Source organism: Hippichthys cyanospilos, chromosome 21 (assembly GCF_059441005.1).
Source record: "Hippichthys cyanospilos isolate Australia breed blue-spotted pipefish chromosome 21, RoL_Hcya_1.0, whole genome shotgun sequence".
In the NCBI taxonomy this organism is placed as follows: Eukaryota; Metazoa; Chordata; class Actinopteri; order Syngnathiformes; family Syngnathidae; genus Hippichthys; species Hippichthys cyanospilos.
Window position 1 is genome coordinate 10,705,001 of NC_142389.1, and position 17,437 is coordinate 10,722,437.

The following is a 17,437-nucleotide window of genomic DNA, read 5'->3' on the forward strand; positions in this document are numbered from 1 at the left end:
ACAAGAGGCGATGGCGATGCTCGGTTTGTGTCAGAAGACCAAACACTAGAAGTGGACTCTTTTAAGGTAGATGCAAACTTTGTTTGAATATTTTTAAGGCTTCTGATTTGTTTGGACAACAGCAAAAACTTTTGATGACTGAGCCACACCGAAGGGGCAAAACACTTCAAACAACTATCACTATGATGTAGTGCAGTTCCAAATTTTAAGGCATTTTGCATGTTTTCTCTTGAGATATATATGCAGACACAGCACAGGAATGACTCATCTATTTGCAGAGAAAAGTAGAAATCATGCATGACTGCATCCACATTATTATGCAAATTTATGCACGTATTGAAATTCCATAACTTAACCATTTGTCCTTTCTTATGATACTGTAATTATTATTAGTAGGACTCAGTGGCAGTAGTCATCTGCAACTTATGTTTTATTAACTTTATAGTTTTGAAAATCAACTTTTCATTACCAAGAAGTAATGGTATTCATCAAGATTATTTCTACTTTTGTTATTTCAACTGAGCACGGCCTTATCATTTATATTACTTATTTTATTTGGTTTATCTGTTTTTTTAAAATCTTATTCTATCTCTTAGTTTATATTTATCATTTATACAGAGCATAACAAATTGTGGTTCCCATTAGACATTTGCTATGCTTCGTCCAATTCAGAATTTGAATGCTCACAATTACTCACACTACTAAAATATCTTAAAAACATTGCATATACTGTACTATATCATTAATATATAACAGGGGTCACCAACATTTTGCTTGCGGGCATCAGGTAGTCCCCAAGGGCCACATGAGTAGCCCGGAGGCTATAAGATAGCTAACAAGCAATAGCAATTTTTTTGTTTGTAATTTACATATAAATTTACATAGATTTACATTACAGGTTGCGTCTCATTTACATATTTACCCCTATGAATAGAATTGATTTGTTATTCATTTCAGAGACTCTTCATATGACTCAGAAACAAAGAAGCCCTCAAGCTCTCAGTTTCAAAAAGGTTGGTGATTTGTGGATAATTATGACGTATTACAGAACCTTGTGACCCTTTAACAGCTTCTGCACATTACAAAGTCACACTTTTGCAGGATGTACATCTTATACACTGCGCTGATTTTGGAATTTTTGATCCTGGTTCACTCGTCACATTTTGACAACGCGTGGCTCAGGTGGACCATCAAGCATAACAAGGTCTACCAGAACCAGGTGGGATTATGAAATTCGACCTCTTACATTATACATACTGTATGCAGTATGCTGGAAGTGCTTTTCTACAGACTGAGGCGGCCTTCAGGAGAGCTGTGTGGGAGAGGAACATGCAAGTGGTGCTTGACCACAACCGGAAAGTGTCGTCAGAGAGGCATAACTTCACGCTGGGACTGAACCACCTGGCAGACATGGTGGGGGTCCAGTCTGACACGTTACATTACATGACTTAATATTGAGACAGCATCTAGGTCCATGTACAGAAACCGGCAACGCTATTCAATCACGGCAAAGACTGGCCTCTAGTGGAGAAAATTGGTTAATGCAGTAAAATGCTTCTACGTACTTTGTGTAGACAGCGGAGGAGGTGAACCAAAAACTGAACGGTTTTAGGATGGGCGAGGCGTCACGGTCCACAAACCACACGTGGAAGAACCTCACGTCAATGCCTCATAGCCTGGACTGGAGGAACAAAGGCCTGGTCGGTCCTGTGCAGAACCAAGTGAGCCATAAAAGAAGACATGTTGCCACAAACTAGGTCTGAAAGCAACTCAAAATCAAACGATCAATTATTTTAAAGTACAACAAGAAGAGTCATTAATATGAATTAGAATTGGGAGTACACTAATCATGAATCTTCGAACATTTTACACATGTCAGTAAAACACAAAAAACATACAAGTATCCTCTTAACATAAGTATGCGACAGTTAAATTGGAAGATTTGTTTTTATCAGCAAAGCTGAAGTCACTTAAAAAATAGCTTAAAATACTGTTCACATGATGTCAATATTTTAAAATATAAAGAAGTTATAGCAAAGTAAAGACTTAAAATAAACTGGCAAAAAGCGACCCCTTCAGTTCCAACGCAATAGAGCGCTTTTTCTTAGGAAAAAAAATCAAAACAAAACAAAAACAAAAAAAAAAAAAAAAAAAAAAACCCACCAGAATAACGGCTCCCCGTATTTCTTGAACAGGCACGGTCTGTGTCAGGAAAACATTTTAACTAGCCAGTGGATTTTTCGAAGGACCACAAACAGACCATTCGTCTCAAAACGGCGCCAAGAAAAATGGCGGAAACAAGTGTCACGTGCCTACTCAATCAAGTTTATAATTGTTCAGCAATACATGCCAAAAGATAGCAGCAGAGTACTTAAAATGTCGAGGCCCATCAACCAACGACTACATGCTTATTATATAATAATGAACCTTTAACATGAGTAACTGTACCCAGTAGTAAATTATTCAGCGCAAACAAACCATCACAAGGTTCATTAATTGCTAGCATAGTAGCCTAAATACAACATATGGGTTAAAAAATAAGATACTCAAGTGCTTTACTCAAATTGTTGGGTTGAAAAAAATACTTGACAAATTGAAATCATTCAACTCACCTTTTGGTGATACATTTGCCCCAGAATATTGGGGCAACGGTGACCACACGGGCTATTACCGGCTGCATCAAAAAGAGTAGTATTAAATATTCTGGTCCATTCACAGGTTGCCAACCAAGCTTCCATTAGATGGCGCCAAACAAATGGTTAAGTAGTTAAAAAATAAAAAAAGGGGGGGGGGGTGCGTGAATAGCAAATTTCATGAAAAAAACAAGCAAGTTTGGTCACTTATTTACCAACACAGCAATGGTGGTTTGTCCCTTTTCAGGGCATCTGCGGGTCGTGTTGGGCCTTCAGCTCTCTGGGGGCCCTCGAGGGTCAGATGAAGAAGCGCACTGGGGTCCTGGTCCCGCTCAGCCCGCAGAACCTGGTGGACTGCAGCAGGGCGGACGGCAACCACGGCTGCCGAGGAGGTTACATCACAAAAGCCTACCGTTACGTCATACGCAACCGAGGGGTCGATTCCGAGAGGTCCTACCCATATGAACACCAGGTTAAAACATTAGTCACTTTATTAAATACGCCTGCCCAGGCTCACTGATGGAAAATTATATTTTCAGAATGGGAAATGTCGCTACTCAGCAAGGGGGAAGGCAGGCTACTGCTCCAGCTTCAATGTGCTCCCACGGGGGGACGAGGGGGAGCTGCAGGCAGCCGTGGCACAAGTGGGACCCCTCGCCGTGGCCGTCAACGCCATGCTGCCATCTTTTCACCTCTACAGGGGAGGTGAGACCATCAGATTTGGGTTTGGTGTGAGTGTTAAAGGTTAAGGTTTTATCTCCAGATACAATTAGGTTCACACGGCTTTCATGTTTTAATGAATGGATTCTCTCAGCCAGGTATCTACGACGACCCCGACTGTAATGCGAATTTTATCAATCACGCTGTCCTACTGGTGGGTTACGGCTCCGACAATGGACGACACTTCTGGTTGCTCAAGAACAGGTACATTTTTTAACACACAGTGCCTTGCAAAAGTATTACAGCTTTTTGACATTTTACCTCAATTCAGGTTTCAAACTTAATATATAAACAGTAAAAAAAATATTTTTTAAGAATCAGTATGTGAGTCAACATTGTGAAGCGGAACAAAATGTATTCAAAATTGATCAGGGTAGTTATTAGGATTCTGCGAAGCATTCTGCATGTTCATTAGCTAATCATTTTAACCAGGTGTGTTGGTTGAAGGGAAACATCAAAAACAGGTGGGATTGTGGCACTCGAGGACCAGACTTGGCCACCCTCGCTCTATCAAACTGAGGTCTGGACTTTGACTTGGCCATTCTAATATCTCGATATGATTGGTTTTGAACCGATTTGGCTTTATGTTTAGGATTGTTGTCCTGTGGTAAAGGGACCCTTCGCCCCAGTGTCAGGTCTTTTGCAGACTCCATGTGATTCTCTTCCAGAAGCACCCTGTATTTGGCCCCATCCATTTGCCTATCCGCTCCCACAATCTTCAGTTCTTGCTGAACAAAAGCAGCACTAGACCATTATGCTGCCGCCACCATGTTTGACAGTGGAGATGGTACACTCAAGGTGATGTGCAGAGTGAATGGCACACAAGGTGGGCTCAGTCATTTAGGCCAACATTGGATTATTCTGGAATCATCAGGGAACTTCTGGAGTCACTTAGGTCAACTGACAGAACAGTATTTTTGCACACCGTACTTTTTAGACTTTCATTTGTCGAGAAAAGCATAAAATATTGTGGACATTTCGTTCCACTTCACAATTGTGTCCCACCTGCTGTTAATTCCTCACACATATTTTGGACTGTTTATCTATGCATTCAAAGCTCAAAATAGGGTAAAATGTCAAACGTTTATGGACGTGGGAAATGCTTTTTCAAGCACTGTCATTTTGAAAATGCGGTACTGTATTGGACTTATGTGTAATACATCCAAATGGAATAGTTGATTTCCTTTTTTTCTACGAACAGAATTGATAAGTTTACCATGGCTAAATATTGAAATGTTACTGATTTTAGTTCTGTCCTTCTGTGTTCTAATTGTTGTCCAAGGCGTAAAAGAGTTTGAGAAATACCGGTCTAAAGAACAAATGCCATTGTTTCCAGTTGGGGGACGGCATGGGGAGAGGATGGTTTCATTCGAATTGTCCGGAACAAGAAAAACCTGTGTGGCGTCGCCACCTTTGCAGTCTACCCTCAGCTGTGACACATCATGTCAATTAGACGACAACCTTTTTGCACAACTGTGTAAGGTGTGTCCTTATTTGAAAACTCTTGTTTTCAATTTTTCCAAATCACTTGCAGGTCAGGGGTCACCGATAAACCTTCCACACAAACATCAGATTTCCCAGTTTATAATAATAATAATGGGGGGACATTAAATAAGAACAGAGTCATTTTTGGTTTGCCTCAAAGCAGAATTTCTTTTTTTTTCAAAGTGCGTTCCATACAGTGTTCATTCAGAGTCCTCCTGCATGTTTGAAGGCGCAAGCATATGTACACTTTAACATTTTATATATGCTCTATATATATTTGCTTTAAAGAAGATGGGGCGAAAAACATCTCCCGCCAAATGAAAGTACACAAGAACGAGATGAGATTTGAGAAATTTGTGATATAAAAATAATAATAACAAAGATGATTTGTCAGTAATCAGACCTTTGCACTTTGGCCTCAACAAGCCAAATGATAGCACAAAATAAAACAGATCTTACGCTGTGCAGGGATTATGCATCTTGTGGTTTTATAATCTCATCCCATCTCTAATATACACACATGTATTAGCCTTTATATACAAAACCACTACCAAAAATAATCATCCTCTTCATAGCAGCAAAAAGAGAAAAATTAAGTATATTTACAACTATTTTCAGATAACAAGGCATTTAATAACATTGCTTTCCCATTCTTTAAGTTGATTCATTTAATTTTTCACATAGATGCATATTTTATATATATATATATATATATATATATATATATATATATATATATATATATATATATATATATATATATATATATATATATATATATATATATATAAATAAACACACATACATGTTAAACTATCTCACATTACAATCATGTAAAAGAAAAAACATTTGTGGGGGAACAAAAAACAGCCAAGTAAAGTTGGATAAACTGAATGAAAAAACAAAACAAAACAAAAAAAACCCAAATCCCAGTGAAACTTAAACCAAACCAAAAACTTACATCCCCCCCCAAAACGGAGCCAAATACCAAAACATTTTGAACCAAATAAAATACAGTCAAATAAAGCATCTCGATGGAAAAGATGATTTGCAAAATGAAAGGGCCCACAAACTCTGCACACCCCTGGTAAAATGAGGTTTTTGTGATAAAAATATGACGGATAAATAGGAAAAAAAAAAAAGCTTACTGAACACCTGAACTTATTTGGGGTTAATCATGCGTTGAATGTGATTGTTTTATTTATAACACAGGCATATGCTCGTGAGAAAACCGTGCAAATCTCACTTGTCTTGACTTTGTAAAAATATTGTTTTAATTCAACTTGGTCTCGTTTATTTTTCTACCACAAAAGCCTGACACTTATGCAGGGGTGTGTAGACTTCTTATATGCTCATACATATCTGCCATATAGATTTGACCTGAAGAAATGACTTGAGGAAAGCTAAGCCAAACAATAAAAAAATATCCACAGATGATTTTTTCATGTGCAAAGATGTGTGCAATGGCGGCCAGTGCGCCGTCACTAAAAATCCAAAACAACGAAAAGGGAGTGTCCCAGAAATCCCTAAACATTCTCTACCATGTGACCTACCGCTAATATATGGGGGAAGATGGAATCCAAAGACAGAACTCGAGCTCCCAGCATGCCGAGCGAGTATGGTGAGTAACATTCTAGTCGATGGCACAATGTGAGGAAATAAACTAACGGGATTCTCAAGTATGGAATGAGCGGGGTGACTCGTCGCCGTGCATCAAAACTTTTCATCCCATGTGACGATGTTTGTGTTGTAACAATTAGGCCTTTTTTTTCCTATTTATTTTCAGAGTGGCCGTAATTTGTACAAAAAAATTGTCTAGCAGTTAAACGAGATGGACAAAAAAAAACATCAACTTTGGTGTTGTGCTCATGCGTGTCACAATCAAACCTAAAGCTAAAATGCATTTGACGTTGTATTTTTTGTTAAGTTAGTATTATTAACTCATTCAATTCCAAAGACGTAGTTTGATGGTTTTTTTTGATGAGTCCAGACATTCATACCCAGATACTTTAAATTATTATTTTTTTTTAAAAACTTTCAAATGTTTAGCTAAAGGAGGGTTTAAAAATGGCAGGCACGAGATCAAGTAATACATTATTTTAGGTTATTATGTATTATAGTAATCAAATACTTTAAGTGAAGTAATCAATTAGTTTCATACTAAAGTACCAGTAATATATTACTTTAGGCATTGAAGTACTCAAGCAAACTAAGGTAATCCATTACTAAATTATTTAAGTAATTAATTATTATCCATTACTAAAGTATTTAAGTAACACATTACTTTATTACTAAATCCATTAATACAGATCCTCCATTTGCTAAAAAAAAAAAAAAAGAAATGGAATTGAATGACAAAACAAAGGCAGGACATAAATATTTAAATTACTGAAATATTTCAACATTGTTTAACTTTTTTTTTTTTTTTACGTCATTTAGTGCCACAACAAAAGCTCATTGTAGCCCCTTATGGAAAACCTCAAAAACAAATTGATGTCGCCAAAAGTCAATATTCTTAATGATTTCCAATTTAGCTTTCCCGCAGTCTCCTTGCACGACTTTTCTTCCTCCTGATTGGTCAGAACGCCAAACAACACCACTTTCCTAAGTTCAAGTTTGTTCGTCCAGCATTTTGGACCATGAAGACATTCGTAAATTGGCTTAAGCATTCTGAGAAGTTCACTTTCGGTTTATTTGCACGCATCCCATAAGCAGTCTTGCCAGCACACAAATTGCCACTCTGTCATCTCATTCAATCCCAAAGACGTCTTTATAGGTCTTTGCAGTCCAGATATTAAATACCATGTACTTTATTTTACAGATGTTATATTTCTTCAAAAATTAGGGTCAAAGAGTGCCTGTAAATTGATGGCAATGAATGAGTTGGAGGAGAATTGAAATAATGTCTTATTTCAATTATTATGGCGTTTGTGCAATAGGAATTAAGCAGCAAAAGTCGCCAGTTACTATTCATGTTATAAGGCAGTCATTTTGTTTGCCGTCGACTGAAAATGACATCACAATGCCTGGCATAATTGCTTAATTCATATTCCACAATTAGACTAGAATGCCATGTTACATTATAATATATATATATATATATATATATATGACAAAACGCAGCACAGATTGTAAACCGAGGACCTCATGTAATGTACTTCAAAAGACTCCCATTTTGGATTTCTAGATCTAGTTCTGCCAGCTGCGTGCTAACCCATTAATAAGATAGCCCCCATCCACCACAAAATGTTAAGTGCATTTGTTCATCCATCCTACGAGTGGAAATCCAGCAAGAAACAATTTTCAATTTTCAAATTCATTATCTTCCTCCAAACACAGTTCGGCATTTTGGGTAAAAATATTCATATTGTCGCTGTAGCATCTATCTCGCGGGGCAGTTCTTGTTCATTTTCTTGTTGTTCATGTTTATTGGAAAATATAAAGTTCGGTTATGGTTATCTTCTATTGCAGGTTTATCCTGCTATTTGTCTTGCATTATTCCTTAAGTTTAAGTCAGACCAGTAAAAAAAAAAAAAAAAAAAAAAGGCTTGGGTTTTCATTCATAAATGCAGGTTTACATAGCAAATGTTCTTCTATATATTGTAGATATAAAATATATAGTACAATATAATCAACAACAAAAAAACAAGGAAATAAAAGCAAGTGAAATGAAGTTAAATCTCTTCTTTGTGGATTTCTGTATTTTTGGGAAGGTGGCCCCCGCGACAAACAAGGGAACACTGTATCTAATCACAAACCTTTAGTGGTTTTTCAATTAAAAAAAACAAACGAAAAACAATTGGGAAATCAGAAATTATTTGGGGAAAAAAAAATAACTGCACTTTTAAGTAAATACCAAAAAGCTCACCAAAATATTTACGGTACTTAAAACATGAGATAACTCATGAAAAATAACTTGTGCCAAAATCTTGTCTTTTTTTAAAAATAAAATATATATTCGCAGATGCTTTTCTACAGCGACAATATTTTAAGTTCCCTCAATTTTGAGGGAGTTTTGTGTGTGTTTTTTTTCTTCCAGTGGAATCCCAGCAAAGAATGCCTTCCTAAATATTGCAGTAGGATTCATTAAGAAGAGCATTTTTTTGTTTAAAGCTGATAACTCAGCTGATGTGCAGTTATTAGTAAGAGCTGTCGTGCCGCCTGTATTTCATAAAAGCGAAGAAGAGGCAAGAGGGGAAAAAAAGTCTGGCTTCCTAACATGCAGCATTTTGTCCGATAATCTCAAGAGGTCATGCAAAGAAGTATTTGGGATAATAATGCCCGGTATACTGTATATATGTAAAGGCGTTGTCTTTGACAGAATTTCACTTTCTTTCCTGAATTTTCCCTCTAGGGGTCAATTAAGGATATTTGAAAAATGAGTCAGCTCCATGCTCATGCTTGATGTTTCTCTTCTGTTGTCCTGGAATGACGAAATGCGGGCATCCTTTGCAGTCAAATTTGGGGCTGTCTTATTATTCTTCTTCGTATTATTTATGTTTTGTTTTTGACCCACGGGCAGGCTTCGGGCTCTTGTTTTCAAGTATGAAAGTTCATAGAGTCTTAAAGCTTCAGCAGAACAAAACATTTTCACCCACAGTGAGGAAGACGACGCTTTTGTTGTTGTCAACGACTGCAGCTTGGAGGTGGTCAGTAACGTTCGTGTGTGTGTGTGCGCATGTGTGCAAACAGTCCCCTGAGGTTTCCTGTCCAGGCATCGCCCCCTAGAGGCCCTGAGAGGCAGACCAACTTTTTTTTTTTCTCTTACCTGCCAAGTACTCACATTGGGACGGAATTGGGAAACAGTAATCCCAAAGCGGAAGGATTATTATTGTGATTGCATCTTGCTTTACTCGTGGCCAATCAGAGTTCAGATTCATTCTCCATGTGACAGGAAGTGGCAGTGACGGTGGTGGTGGCTTTGCCCGCCTTGTTTAGTTTCAAGAAGCTTGGTTTTTCTTTCGCTTTTTCACCGGGATTGGCCAGTGCGGTCAACGACTGTTTTTCTGATGTTTTGGACGATCTCGCCTCCCTGCCAACCAAACAGGATTAATAATTACAGTGTGATTCTAAGGAGGAAAAAAATAAACAATAGGATCGTTCAGTTCAGTTCTGTTTACAAACACAAACATTTTCTTACCCGTTATTTGAGGGATAAATGACCAGGAAGCAAGCAGTAAAGAATCCCAAAAGAGAGCCCCCGGAGGCCACAACGGGAATAACACGTACGCTGCCGACGGCTTCCACAACAGAACCCAAAGCTGAGGCTACAAGGATTTGGCTGATGTAAACCTACCACATAAATCACAAAGACAACATAATCACTGTATGATAACATGTTACAAATATAATCATGTTAATGAAAATGTGCATGAACCAAGACCCACTTGGCAGGTCAAGATGGCACAGTCGACTCCAAATCCTCGACGAGAATTCCCGGGGCTGTGACTGGTGTACTGCAATTAAAGGCAGTACACACTTTTTAGCACTCAGCCATCAATACACGACTGCACATGACTTGTTGATTTTAGAATTTGGGTGGAAATTATTATTAATTTGTCACCTGTTTCATTTCATGATACTGTCCCAGCAGGGCATAGGGACAATAGCAGATACTCATGGAGATGATGCCCATGCTGCTTATCGTCACCATAGCAACATACACATTGGGGAATATGGCCATTATAGCAGTTCCTGTGTTAAAAAAAAAAAAAAAAAAAAAATCACACCATTGGCTCGTTTTAAAACCTCATGATGATGATGATGATGATGATGGTGCTTGTACCTATGGAGAATGCAAGTGTTCCCAAGATGTAAATGACCTTGATGCTCAAGTCAAAGTTATCTAGGTACTTCTGAAGGATAGCTGGAGGGATTGGAATAATAAAACAAAGTCAAGCAAAATGGACATTTGCGCAAAATATGTCAACCTCCTCATTCAGTGTGTGTTGCTACCTGAGCATGTAGCAGCGGTCATGGCGTATATAACCAAACCCCAACATCCCATCTGAACGCCTTTGTGATAATTAGTCAAATCGGTGGAGTTAGCAGGAGCCTGCAAAAAGCAGTTAAAACCACACTCATTAGCCAACGCGCTAAGTGACAATCATTCATTTGCTGGCTAGACTTAGAGGGAATGTCAAAAGTTTCCAATCACACCCACGAAAACCACTGACTAATGAGGATAAGTGGTACAGAAGATGGATGGATGGAACACCACAAAATGATTTTGGGGGGGGATCCAAGTCGTAAATACAGCAAAGAAAAGTTGAACATTCTCCCCCTGCAGTTGTCATGGGATATTAATCAGCAGTCATCATAAATCTTTCTCATTAAAGAGTAGAATTGAATGAAACCGTATTTTGAAAAATTGTTATCTAACATTTTGGGTGCTTTTGGCGTCCTTGGGCGTCAACTGTTTTATTCCTTTACAAAAAAAGAAAAAAAAGATTCTACAAAACCAGTTGAAATTAGGTACGGTAAAATATTAAAATATAGTGAAAATAACTTAAATGTAATAAATATATGTATGCAAATATATACATAAATATCCATCATGGGGGATATGTTCCCAAAAAATACCCACAGTAACCAAAATCCGCAAAGTACAGATGGGACAGATTTTTTTGTTTTTGTTTTGCTTTATAATTTAATAGTTTAAGAATTTTTTTTTTGTCTTGTCAGACTTAGAAAAAGGAAAAACATTAAGAAAAATAGTGTTGTAAACTTGCAATATAGTCATACTGAAAATCCATGTAGCTGTGACTGAATTTTTCTAAAATAAATACAATAGTTATTTTTTCTTTGACTGAAATTGCAAGACAACGATCGCGGTAAACCTGCAATAAAAAGTTACGATCGTAAATGAGTGAATGTGTAATAACTAAACTGTAATGTAGCAAGGCAACACTGTAAATATGACTGCTCTAAAATGAAATCAAACAAATGACAATACATGAAATTCCATCTTTCACATAAAAAATACTTTACCAGCAACTTACTGCCACCATTAAATTGTTTTTGAAATCTATTTAACATATAGTTGTCCTCTATTACCAAATGTAAATTCAGATACTGCACAGTTCATGAATTGGAACCCAAAAATTAGATTGTAAAATGCTTTCGTCGTTTGCTAATTTTCATATTGTAGCCTGCATGCTTGTGTGAAGCACTCACAACAGGATTGCCATGGTAGATGACCTGTCCCATAAAGTCGGTGAAGAAGACTGCCTCGGCGATGATGGAGAACCAGGTAAGCAGGTGACAGGCGCACAGGCGAAGCAGCTCAGGCGGCATCTTCAGCATGGACAGCCACAGCAGCTGCACGGTGGTCTCCACCTGATGAGGAGACGACAATGCAGCGTTAGTCGTCATGGCGATGGGCAGCGGTGGCGTCTGAGCTCCCAACCTCGCCCTCCTCGCTCTCGGCGTCGCCGCTGGACGAGTTGGTGTTGCCGCTGCGGTGGCGGTTGCGAGGGCGGCTCCGACGCCTGTGTCGCGCCTCCACCTCGTATAGGTCGTTCATGCTGCGCGATGGTTTGATGAGGACGCCGGCGTGGGCCCGCTGGTAGCGGTAGCGGTGGGTGCCAATGCGGCCGTAGTAGGAAAAGGTGCAAGATGGCTGACGGTAGAATGTGTGATGAGGGTGTGACAATCGCATGGGAGCGCCAGTACTGGCAGCTGAAATGAATACAAAACATTATACACTTAAAACATATACACACATGGATCTGTGACATCTAGTCGCCAATGGCACTGAATGAGTTACTGTCTAAACCCATGGTAACGTAAGTGAGTACGCTCAAAATGAAAATGTCTAATTTGGGCCCATGAGCCAATTTTCCTCTCTGATGTCATAAAAACTCTGTCACGTCACAAGTTATTAGATTCAAATAGAGAGCAGGTTCAATTTGTGTACCTTTGACCATTCCGGCCCGATGCATCTGTCCTTTTGCGCTCAAGCCGTTGGCCGCCAACAGGCGTCCGTTCAGGGTGTGTTGCTTGTTCAACTGGTTGTTGAGCAACGCCTCCTGGCCCTCGTCCTCCTCCATCTCCTGCGAGAACGCCGAGAGGCGACAAATCTTGGAGGAGCCGCCATCCTGTTTCGGCGAGTGGCTGTCCATCTGGGGGTCAAGCGGATCCTGACTCTCGGCGCTGCTGCTGCGTCGCATGCCAGACAGCCGAGAAATCCGAGCGCTACGGCTGGCGTGCAGGAGGTGGGCGGCGGTGGGGGGGGAGCTGTGATAGGGCGATAGGCGGTCGGCAAATATGGATGGCTCGATCTGGCACAGGAACAAGGAGTCGTGGTCCATGTGGTCCAAGGTGGCGTCTGTCATGGCGAGGACGCTGTCGCTTTTACCTATGAGTAAATTCCGATCATCAGATTTGCTGTTTTGTGCTTGAATTTCTGTAAACTTGCAGTTAAACTGCTTTACAAACACACGAGCCGGAACCAGGAGACAAAATGAGAACACAGGGGGCAAAACATACTCCTCACAAGCTCCACCTCCAGGAAGTCCAACTCCATGTCTCCGCGTTCTGACAGATCGTCCCTGTAGGCGTCATAAAGTTCAAAGCTGTCCATCGTTTCGTCCTCTCCAATCATTTCCAGCCTTGGGGTGAGAAGTCCGGCGCGGCCGTTGGATGAGGCATTTTGGTGGCTTGGAGCTGGACTCTCCTGCACAAACTGTGCGTTAGATTTCTATAGTCCCGCCCCAAAAAACACACACACGCAAGTACCTGGTCCAGTCGGTCTTGTAGGGGCGTGTAGGGCTCCTCATCAATGCTGAGTAGATGCAGCACCAGAGACACGATGAAAAGGACGGCGGCGAAGAAAAACAGGATCTGCTCCTGAGACTTGAAAATAGCTCCCAAAAAGGTGTGGGTCCAGTCCAGCCCGCCCAGAGCGTAGCCCACAGCACCACCAAGACCTGTGTGAGCAAAAACACACAGATAGTTGGTGCTATGCTCATTACTTGGCAGAAATTTCAGAGATCCCATTGTTTTGTAATGTGTAGACTACATGTGCCACATGAACATATCCAATTCATTTAGGTTAGTATTGACATGAACTAAAATGCTAGTAATCCATTCCCCCCTCAAAAAACAACATGATTTTTAATAGGTATGCACAAATAAATGATTCAATACTAAGGCACAGATACCACTTTGACATACAGTATGATCAAGCACTGGCTGGAATGCGGAGTTCAAGGCATGGCTCAATATGTGGGTGAAGCCAAATGTTTGAGCCGACCCGTCAAACATTGACTAAGTCCACACAGTGTAAACACCTTTTTTTTTGTCAAACTAGTTTCTTGATGGCTTTAATGATGTGCCGTTGCATTAATTTTTAATTTTGTTTATTTATTTATTTTTAAACTTTTTTTTAAATTACGAAATACCGAATGTCACAACGCTAACGGCGCTCTATGCTGGGATTATGCGGTACTGCACACATCTCAGTCAATCCTCCTATGTGGAGGATTTAATTTTTACCACAACTTTTGAACTTTCGAAAACACTCAGTACCATTAAGGACGTCTCCATTTTTTAAGGTCTCCGAACCCACTGGACACACTTTCGTGGCTCTACAACTCTTCATTCAGCCGGAATGGAGTTTAAAAAAATGGCCTGTTTTACCAAAAGTCTAACCTTCCAATCAGGGCTTGGATGCCACAGCTACATTACACAGATCACACCAATTTAGCTGAATGCAAATTACTTTCTGCAAAAAGGATTCATTCAGCTCTCTTCGCAATGGAGTCAGCATGCCCTCCAGTAAACAACTAGTTTCTCAAGCCCTGCTGCTCGTTCAGTGATGACAAGCCCGCGGTTGACGCACTGCACAATTTAGTTGATTCTGCCAGGAGAGCCATGCAAGTCTAAGTACACAAAGCCCTGCACATTGTAACTGTGAATGGCCCATTAATTCGGTTCTGGTTTCTTTTACTGCTGCGTAACTACTGCTATTTACCCAGCATGGATCCTCCTCCATTGCATCTTTGGTGACCTGGGATAACCTTGAAAGATTTCTGGTCCTCCTCATTGGCATGTCTACCCTTTCAAAGTTTGATGGTCCGTTGGATGCCAAGGTGGATAAAAATTGAAAAGTAGATATAAAAAAAAAAGTCAACATTTTCCCCCCTCATTCAAGATGGGGCTTGTGTTACAAGCTACATTTTAAGTGAAGTGTGTAGCGAGACTGCAGGTAGATGTTAAAATGTCAGTCAGGACAGTTTGTTACTCTAAAAATTGTTATGTATGAGTGATACATATGCAACTTTCAAAAAAATAACAATACTTACAATATTTAGCAATACAACTGCAAGTCACCATTGTTGCAAGACTCAATTGCATTATATTCAAACCAAAGTACAGTAGACCCTTGTGTTACAGCGTCCCTGGCTTACGTTTTTTTCATGTTGCAATGTGGAATACTGAGTTTTTTTTGTCCCCTCTTTATGGTATTTTCCCGGTGTGGCAACAAAAACAACTGTCATGATCCTAGGGGCTTGGCTGTATTTGTCTCTATCTGCAGGCGTTTTTAGGTAACTGCACTTATTTTCTGTTGCCGTCAATGCATCCATGCAACTCGTCACTACAATGCTGGTCTGCTATTGGTCGGTGTCTCCTCACAGAGATGCTGGTCTGCTATTGGTCAGCCTCACTTGTTTCATAATGGCGGAATGGGAAGTTAAAAAGTAATTAAGTACTAAAATAATTTACTACTTTACGTACCTAATGCACTTGATTATTTTAGACACCAAAATAATTATTTACTTTAGGTAATTATATAAAATTACCATAATTCTCCTAACATAGGACAAACTTGTGTACTTGTGCACACCCTTAATTTTGGGGTCAAATTCCAGTATTTTCTGTTATCCTGCAAAATACGCACCAACACTTTGGCAAAAACGTACAGTAAAAACTATAGCAAAACAGAATAAATCTTATCTTTTGTGAACGATTCCTATTTTCTTGTGTTCATATTCATAAGTTTTATATTTGTTGCGCATTAAATTAAGCTGTTTCAGATTTCCTGCATTTTGTGCAGTCAGTGAATGCCTTGCCAGTGTAATGTTGAATGCACTCGAAGCTGTTGCTTTTCCTTTTTGTTGCGACACAATTAAAGTTCATTTTTACCACAAATACCGCAGGTTGGACAGCATCCGTGTTTCACCAAGTTTATAATTGTGTGTATTTATCAGTTGACCGCAAATAATAAACGAGTCAAATGGAATACCTTTCCATGTGCTCTAACTGAATCAGCTGGAGACATAGTAGTTTTTACATAATCCTCTCCATTTTAGTCATATTGAAGGATGGATTTTAGTAATATTCCTGTGTGTAAACAAGGATGGGCTCGGACGTTAGGTGAATCTGCTCGCTTCTTTTATTGAAAGTACTGCCGTGACAACCTCAGCTAATATGAGCTTCTGTTTGCTAATGGCCACCTGACAGCCATTCTTAACTCGCCCAGTTCTGGTAATTATTGCAAGTAAGCATACAATGGATATAAAAATGCATATCTATGCATCAAATCTTGGCTAATGTGGCTGACAGATCACACTTCCTCGAATGTTGTCAGGGAGGGGAGAAAAAAAAAATCAAATTTTTAAGTTACCATTTACAGGACACATCCATATTTTTGTCCTTCATTTTGGAGAAAAAAAAGTGTCCTATTTTTGAAATTACGGTAATCAATTTCTTTAGTAACTGAAGTAAGCAATTACTTTAGTACCTAAGGAAAAAAAATATTTTAGTTTATTATGTGCAAATATTAAGTCTAAATCTACTAAAGTTATTGATTACATTAGTTAAATTGATATTATTTCAATTTATTTGATGACTTTAGTCAATGATTGCTTTAGGACTCAATATATTTATTACTGGCCATTTTTAGACACTCCTTTAAACAATTGATTTTTTTTTTTTTTTGAACTTCCCTTAACCTGGGATTGAATTTCTGGACTCTTAAAAAAATGTTTGAAGAAAAGAAAATACGTCCTTGAGACCTAATTGAGTCAAAGGCAGATTTAAGCAGAGGCCTTAATTTGGCATTACCTGCTGAGGCAGCATGGATGTTAAGTGCCATGTCTTGTTCTTCCGTATCAGCCACGTCCAATAGATACGCTCTGATCGGTCCCTCAGACGCGTCAGCAGAGAAGTCCAGCACCACTACGCCCAGGACGGTGAGAACAATTCCTATAGGCTGTTTCCCCGGGACATCACCCATTGACAGTCCTAAAGCAGGAGTTAGGAATTTTAATAAAACAAAACAAATTAATTTCTGTCCTTGACACTGTTTTGTCCATCCGGTTATGATAGACATGCTGACCAGATTTCACGTTGATTGATGGCGCTGGTATTGGGGGCTAATTACTAAAAACTGAGCATTGGGAGTCATGTTGGGAACTACCAGAAAATTAATTTATCATAAAAAACAAAAACCACAAAGACATACATTTTCAGGTAAAACTGTGACTGTGTGAGACCACCTGTTTTGAATGTGTGTGTGAGAGATGAAAATTAACATAGGCTAACATGCAAAGCTGTGTCACACATTTATAAATGTGCATGTGTTCGTGAGATCA

At 39.2% G+C, this 17,437-nt stretch overlaps 3 protein-coding genes across 8 annotated transcripts in view; 1 reads left to right on the forward strand and 2 right to left on the reverse strand.

The window, feature by feature from the left end:
* LOC148406585 (leucine-rich repeat and immunoglobulin-like domain-containing nogo receptor-interacting protein 1) overlaps positions 1–2,287 on the reverse strand; it is an 8,572-nt gene extending 6,285 nt beyond the window's left edge. Inside the window, exons 1-2 of the mRNA XM_088404347.1 lie at positions 2,164–2,287; positions 1,566–1,707 (exon numbers count right to left, since the gene is read on the reverse strand). The gene's annotated coding sequence lies outside the window, so the exon portion shown is untranslated. The remainder of the gene's footprint in view (positions 1–1,565; positions 1,708–2,163) is intronic.
* The window catches only part of ctss1 (cathepsin S, ortholog 1), a 5,492-nt gene extending 191 nt beyond the window's left edge, over positions 1–5,301 (forward strand). Inside the window, exons 1-9 of one of the 3 annotated variants that reach the window (XR_015863933.1) lie at positions 1–66; positions 958–1,013; positions 1,102–1,219; positions 1,291–1,413; positions 1,575–1,721; positions 2,881–3,105; positions 3,173–3,338; positions 3,448–3,557; positions 4,690–5,301. The exon at positions 1–66 is cut by the window's left edge and continues 191 nt beyond it. Coding sequence is in view for 2 of the 3 variants with exons in the window: in XM_088404348.1 (XP_088260474.1) it covers positions 1,103–1,219; positions 1,291–1,413; positions 1,575–1,721; positions 2,881–3,105; positions 3,173–3,338; positions 3,452–3,557; positions 4,690–4,789 (984 nt within the window). In the remaining variant the exon portion in view is untranslated. Of the gene's footprint in view, positions 67–957; positions 1,014–1,101; positions 1,220–1,290; positions 1,414–1,574; positions 1,722–2,880; positions 3,106–3,172; positions 3,339–3,447; positions 3,613–4,689 lie in introns of those variants that run through there. The other 2 variants (XM_088404348.1, XM_088404349.1) reach the window with 2 other exon arrangements.
* A 272-nt stretch (positions 5,302–5,573) lies between these two features.
* The window catches only part of LOC148406587 (polyamine-transporter SLC45A4-like), a 43,932-nt gene continuing 32,068 nt past the window's right edge, over positions 5,574–17,437 (reverse strand). For all 4 annotated transcript variants that reach the window (XM_088404341.1, XM_088404339.1, XM_088404340.1 and 1 more), the window contains 12 exons: positions 16,908–17,087; positions 13,578–13,768; positions 13,329–13,515; positions 12,757–13,197; positions 12,247–12,518; positions 12,015–12,176; positions 10,794–10,893; positions 10,624–10,704; positions 10,402–10,532; positions 10,226–10,294; positions 9,979–10,130; positions 5,574–9,870 (listed from right to left, as the gene is read on the reverse strand). In XM_088404341.1, coding sequence (XP_088260467.1) covers positions 9,702–9,870; positions 9,979–10,130; positions 10,226–10,294; positions 10,402–10,532; positions 10,624–10,704; positions 10,794–10,893; positions 12,015–12,176; positions 12,247–12,518; positions 12,757–13,197; positions 13,329–13,515; positions 13,578–13,768; positions 16,908–17,087 — 2,135 coding nt within the window. In that variant the 3' untranslated portion in view covers positions 5,574–9,701. The remainder of the gene's footprint in view (positions 9,871–9,978; positions 10,131–10,225; positions 10,295–10,401; positions 10,533–10,623; positions 10,705–10,793; positions 10,894–12,014; positions 12,177–12,246; positions 12,519–12,756; positions 13,198–13,328; positions 13,516–13,577; positions 13,769–16,907; positions 17,088–17,437) is intronic.